The sequence below is a fragment of the Lynx canadensis genome, chromosome A2 (assembly GCF_007474595.2).
Source record: "Lynx canadensis isolate LIC74 chromosome A2, mLynCan4.pri.v2, whole genome shotgun sequence".
NCBI lineage: Eukaryota > Metazoa > Chordata > Mammalia > Carnivora > Felidae > Lynx > Lynx canadensis.
The window spans coordinates 40,554,842-40,561,311 of NC_044304.2; the positions used below are offsets into that span (position 1 = coordinate 40,554,842).

Consider the following 6,470-nt stretch of genomic DNA (forward strand, 5'->3'; position numbering starts at 1 on the left):
AATGGTTATTCGCTGAAGCCTTTCCAGAAACAGAAAATACACTGGAAGGTGAACACTGTGATAGATACATTTCAAAGTGTTTGCACATCTGGAAAGCCTTCTGATACAATTGTCTATTAGATTCACTTACCTCCAGGAGTTCTGAAATGGACAAAATCGTTTCTGGGATTTGGTGCTTGATACAATTTGATCTGGGTGGATCCAGCAGAACAAAAAGAATGCCTCCCAAAAACCTGGGAACAATTTTGTTAACTTGGGGGTCACGGAAAAACTCATTCTTTTTCAATACAAGCTCACTGTTGGTTTTCAGAAAACTGAAAAGTTGTGATGGCTGACAAGACAGCCTCTCCAATCTTGAATTCACCCACCAAACCAATACATATTGAAAGCTTACAGCGCACATGGCAATCTTGTGTCCAGGGCACAGCCCTGAAGAAGAGGGACATGCTTCCTCCTGAGGAGACACAATAAACAGCCCTTCCAATTATTTAGTTACAGCTTTGATAAACACCATGCAGGAGGAGGACCAAAGTGAACATCTCGGGGCACCAGACCTCATCTACGAGGTGAGAGAGGGCTTCGTGGATGTAGGAGTGCTTGAGCTGGGATGGGAAGGATAGAAAGGTTATCTAGTGATGAGCAAACCTTAAGGGCTGGCATAAAGGCAGGGGCAGAAGGCGACGTTTCAAAATTTGTAGATTATCTAGTGATGAGTATTTGCAAAGACTTGTAAGTAGAGAAAAGATCAAGTGTAAAGGCCCGGGGGCAGAAAGGAGCATAGGGTCATATTCATGGAACTTCCTGAGACTCAAGAAGCTGGGAAGAGAGAAGCAACAGGGTAAGAATGCAAGCAGACAGACAGGTGGTGGCTGGCAGGATCCAGAGCACCATGGACCTTACAGCCACGCAAATGAAACTAGAAAACAAATGAAGGGTTTCAGAAGGCTTCAGATTGACATTTGTTTTTCTTTGTAAGTTTGAGAGAGAAAAAGGGGACGCATATGCACAAGCAGAGGAGGGGCAGGCAGAGAGGGAGAGAGAATCCCTGGCAGGCTCTTCGCTTGTCAGCACAGAGCCTGACACGGGGCTCAAGCTCACAAACTGTGAGATCATGACCTCAGCTGAAATCAAGAGTCGCACACTTAACCAACTAAGTCACCCAGGCGCCCCTCAACCTGACATTTCTAAGAGATTATTCCCGGTGCTAGGTAATTGCATGAGAGCAAGAAAATACGTAGTGGGAGCAGTTGTGGTATAGGCAAGAGGTGGTGGTGGCTGAGATCAAGACTGATTTTGTTTCCGAGGTGACATCTGGCAGTGTTTGGAAACACCTGTGATCATCCCAACCTGAGCAGTGCTACGGACATCCAGCAGATAGAGCCAGGGATGCTGCTAAAGATCCTATAAAACAAGGAACACTGTCCCCGCCCCCCGCCCCCCAATACACATACAATGAAGGATTATCTAGCCCAAGATGTTAATAGCTGGAGTTGGAAAACCAGTGGTTTGAACCAGGGATATCACTGGATGGGGAGGCAGAGCAGTAAATAGATTCCAAAAGTATTTTGGAGGGGCACCTCGATGGCTCACTGGGTTAAGCGTCCAACTTCAGCTCAGGTCACGATCTCACGGTTCGTGAGTTCCAGCCCCGCAATAGGCTCTGTGCTGACAGCTCAGAGCCTGGAGCCTGTTTCGGATTCTGTGTCTCCCTCTCTCTCTGCCCCTCCCCCACTTGCACTCTGCCCCTCTCAAAAATAAACATTTAAAAATTTTTTAAAAAGGGTTTTGGATGGAAAATCACTAAGACTTAATGACGGACTGGATACAGAAATAAAAGTGCAAAGGTACCAAGGAGGAGTTCCCGGGTTTTCAGTAATTTTCAAGAAAATTTATGCTCAGAACTTTCCCTTGCTTGGAAAGCCAGAGAAGTCTATGAAATGCTTTTTCTCTTAGAATCAGGTAGGTCAGTCAGGGTGGAAAAACTGAGGCTGGCAGCAAAACTCTTGAACTTATTCAACCAAACCGTCATCACCATGTCTGTTGCGGCCCAGAAGCAACTTCTTATTGGTTAAAGATGCCTGGTCAGGCCGTAGTTAACCACTGTGTAACTGCTGGGTAGGTCTGGGTTTTAGAACTTTACCCCGATCTTTTGTAAAAGGAGACTAATATGTGTTCATCTAGGTCTGTACTTGAACCCTAACTCTTCATCCAGAAGAGTAGCTAACCCAGCCTGACAAGCAGAGCAGCATCACCTGGGAGCTTGTGAGAACTACAGACTCTGAGGCCCCAAGCCAGCCCTAATGGATCAGTATCTTGAGGAGGTAAGACGCGGCAATCTGTTTTAACAAGCTATCTGGGTGATTTCCGATCACAGGGATGTTTGAGAAGCAAGCCCTAGTACCCATTTTAGAGCAGGAGAAACAACGTCTATGTAGGTCCAGCACAGACAAATCCTCAACACTCAGCGAGCGTCCAAAACCCAAAGGTTAAGGTAATTTTTAAAATGCCAGATCATTTTATGGAACAAGGTCTAGGTCTTGAAGGGCTGGTAGGGAAAATCTTCTAAGTGTTTCTTATCTACTTCAGCTTGGGACAGATAAACATTACGACTTATTAAAAAAAAAAAAATCAAGTGTTGTGCATCAGAGTTTCCAAGCAATATAAATCCTTCTGCCTTTTGGAAGAGAATAAACAGTACCCAGCAGGAACAGAGAGTCGACCCAATGAAATAAACAAGTTCTTAAACAGCTCGCAGTGGGAGAGGTTTTTCTGGCTGATGCAGGAACAGCAAAAGCTTTTCAGCGAGGGCCACTGAGGGTTAACTTTGGGGCAAGAGGAGCAAGCTTCCCTGAGGCCTCAGTTGAGGCCAGCCAGGGTCTGAAGCCAGAGAGAGGAACTTGTGTAAACTGCAGGCCAGGCCATTCTTGGCTGTCCTTGAGGCTAGCGCTGGGGTGCATAGGAGTCCCAGGGCAGGCTCCAACTCCAGACCCGAACTTTCTCTGTAAGCTCAAAAAGCAACATCTTGTCCCTAAGCTTAATACCCTTGATTATCTTACTGGCTCACCCAGCACAGCTCCAAACACAACCACAGTTCAGATTCAAGTATCCTATTTTTGATTCTGAGAGAAGGTTTAACCAAACACTCCAGAAAGAAAACAGAAAGGCAAGAAGAAATAATAAACTAGCTTAACAATGAATGATGTATCAACTCTGGGGTAGTGAATGGCTTATTTATAAATAAGCATCACTTAAAACTACGCAGGAAGTTCGCATGACAGCATAAACAAGAGAAACTCAGGAACTCTTCTGGTGCAAACGCGGTGCCTGCTAGAGGACCAAGTCTTGCCCTCTGTTTTGGTGAGCAGGCTCACACCAGTCTTTTGTATGCCTGTGCGGTCCTGGGTGAGCCTCTCAGTTGTAAATATTTGCCCTTCGCCCAGAGCTGGCCAGCTGCTCAGACTGAGGCTGACAGGCCAGGGGGCCAGGATGGGGAGGGGAGGAGCGGGGAGAGGGAAAACTTGCAGGCCTGGTGTGTGCATAAAGAGGGGGTTGGAGAGGGCAGAGAGAGGCGAAGCAGATGCAGGCCCCTGGGGCAAAAATGTTCTCCCGCAGCCATAGGGAACAGGCAACCACACAGTGGCACCACGCCCCTCCCCGTTTGCATAAAACGTGGCCTTTACAATCAGGAAAACCCTGGTTCTCAACAGGCGATTTTGCACGCGTCCAAACACACACCCCACCCCCAGAGAACACCTGATAATATTTGGAGACATTTTTAGTTGTCATGTCTTGGAGGCAGGAGTGCTACTAGTATCTAGTGGGTAGAGGCCAGGGAAGCTGCTAAACATTTTACAATGCAGAGGACGGCCTCCTCCAATAAAGAATGATGGGACTCAGTATGTCAATACATCCCAACGCTGATAACTCCGATGTAGAACCCGAATCCTCACTCTGTTCCCGGAGTCACAGTATGACTCTGGACAAGTTCTATGACCTCTCTGAACCTGCTTCCTCCACCTGAAAGGATTAAGTAGATAATGCCTGTAAAGTGCTTCCTACAGTTGCTAGAACATAATAAACACTCAAAAAATGGGCCTTGGGTTTACACTGAGAGGCAACACAATAGTGCTTATGACCCTGGGCTGGAAAGACAGGCACATGAGTGTTCAGAAGGCAACTCTGGCACTAAAAGCTATGACCCAGGTACATGACTGCCCCTCACAGGGGCTCAGTCTCTTCATCTACAAAATGGGAAGCATCCCAGCTGCCTCACTTGATTAAAAAGGAAACACCTGAGAAGTACTTAGCATAAGGCCTAGAGCAAAGCAAGCCTTCACTCAGGGTGACCTTTGTAATTACACCAACTATCAGCTCAAGGGGATGGCCCCAGGGGGATGTTAACACTTTGTTGAGCACACACTCTCCACCCAGCACAGGGCCAGGTCTTTGTAACTATTCTCTCCCAGTAGGCTGACAACCACCCATTTTACATTTAGGTAAACTGATGCATCTGGATGTTAAACCTCAGTCACTCAGTTGGTGTGCAAAACGCCCAAGTTCTAAAATAGTTCCAATTTGAAAGACCTTCCTCTCAATTATTACTTTATGATTGGTGGCACTTTCTTTTTTTCTGGAATCCCCGCATGAACGCCACAGACGGGGCCTGGCTGTGTTTTACCTGTGTCACATCTCTAGGGACCAGTTTCTAACTTTAGAGAGGCTACGCAGCTTGCTCAAGGTCAGCCAGCCAGTTGGCAGCAAAGCCCACGTCTGAATCCAGCTTTCACTCCAGGGGCCTGTCTTCTGGAATCCTTCTGAACTTATTCAGAACTGTGTGTTTCATTTGCTCTTTCTGAAATTCCTAAGGATGCATGGATACAGTTTACCCTGTGTGTCGCTATCTCATCCTTGGTGCCACAGGTATAGAGAACTAGGTTTTTCAACCTTAAGAAGTTAAGCAACTTCCCCAAGATCACCTAGCTGATCTGAGCAGCAAAACGTCTGACTTTGGAACTGCACTCATTCTTACTCCACGCTGTGGGGTCCTTTTAGTCTTTCCAGACCCCCGGAAGCTGCTGTAGCTACATTTCACCCCGTGTATGTGATCTGCAGGGACCATAGTTTCCAAGCTTAAACTGTTTCAGCGGCCCGCTCTTAGTGATAACAGCGAGTAAGCAGTGGAAGGAGGCGGCAGGGATGCTCCTGGGAAGTTCCAGGCATCCCGGTGCCCAAAGGGACCAGGAGGAGCCCTGGGTACCCAGGGGGGCCCGGCAGGGGGTTCGGGCCGGTGGCGGGCGCCTACCTTGCCGCCGGGCGGCGCGGCCACGCAGCGGCTGAGCGAGTCGAGGCGCGCGCTGTACTCCGTGAACTTCTTTTGGTAGCGCAGTGCGGTCATCTGCAGCTCCAGCTGCGCCGCGGCCAGCTGCGCCACCAGCGACTTCTCGCGCTTGCCGGCGCGCAGCGCCTCCTTCTTGAGCGCCTTGTGCAGCGCGCCCAGGCGGGCCTGCAGCGCGCTGTTATGCGCCCGCAGGGCCCTGGCGCAGCAGTGGCCGCCCGCGCGCTGCTCGCCGTGCGTCAGGGGCAGCCCGCAGCCCTCCTGGCAGCGGCCCACCGGCCGCGCGTCGCACGCGTCGCGCATGTGCGCCTCCACGTCGCGCCGCAGCAGCACCTGGCCGCAGCCCGCGTGGCGGCAGCGCGCGGGCGCGAAGTCGCAGCGCTCGAGGTGCTCTGGCAGCTGCTGCAGCTTGACCACCCGGCCGCAGCCTCGCGCCGCGTGCGCGCACTTGATGTCCAGCTTGAGGATGAGGCGCTTGAGCGGCAGGACGTGGTTGAGCTCCTTGGCCGACAGGCGACCGCGGCAGCGCGCCGGGCAGCTGCCCTCCTGCACCACCCAGGGCAACACGCAGCCGGCGCAGAAGACGTGGCCGCACGGCGTGGTCAGCGGGTCCTCCAGGACCTTGTGGCACAGCGCGCACTTCAGGTCCGGGTCCACGTCGCCGTCGAAGCGGTCCAGCTCGAAGCCCATGGTGGCGGCCGGGGCCCGGGGTCGCCGCCGGGCGGCCGGCCGCCCCCTGCCTCCCTCCCTCCCTGCGAGGCAGCCCAGACGCGCCGGCTGCGCCTCCCGCTCGCTCGCTCGCTCTCCCCGGACTGAGCCTAATTGCTCCAGACTTCCTCGGAAAATGCCCGAGGAACAGGACTCCTCCAGCCGTATATGCGCGAGCGCGTGCGCACGTACATCCTGCCTCGGCTGTCTCCGGCCCGCCCCCTGCCACAAGGAGGAGGCAGAGGAGGATGGGGAGACCCCGAGAGAGGACTGGCCTGCCCAGGACGCCAGTCTGAGCCCTTCTCTCCGGCGACTCCTCTCTGCTCTCTTGCAGTTTTTGCTATAGGGTACCAACACAGGCCAAGAAAAGCTCACTGAGTTTGGAGCGGAGGCTGCTGTTGCCGCCCAGAGACTTCTCCTGGAGCCC

At 51.7% G+C, this 6,470-nt stretch overlaps 1 protein-coding gene across 1 annotated transcript in view; it reads right to left on the reverse strand.

Moving 5' to 3' along the window:
* The window catches only part of PDZRN3 (PDZ domain containing ring finger 3), a 241,078-nt gene extending 235,053 nt beyond the window's left edge, over window positions 1–6,025 (reverse strand). The window contains exon 1 of the mRNA XM_030307250.1: window positions 5,303–6,025. Coding sequence (XP_030163110.1) covers window positions 5,303–6,025 — 723 coding nt within the window. The remainder of the gene's footprint in view (window positions 1–5,302) is intronic.
* Between the last annotated feature and the right edge of the window lie 445 nt (window positions 6,026–6,470).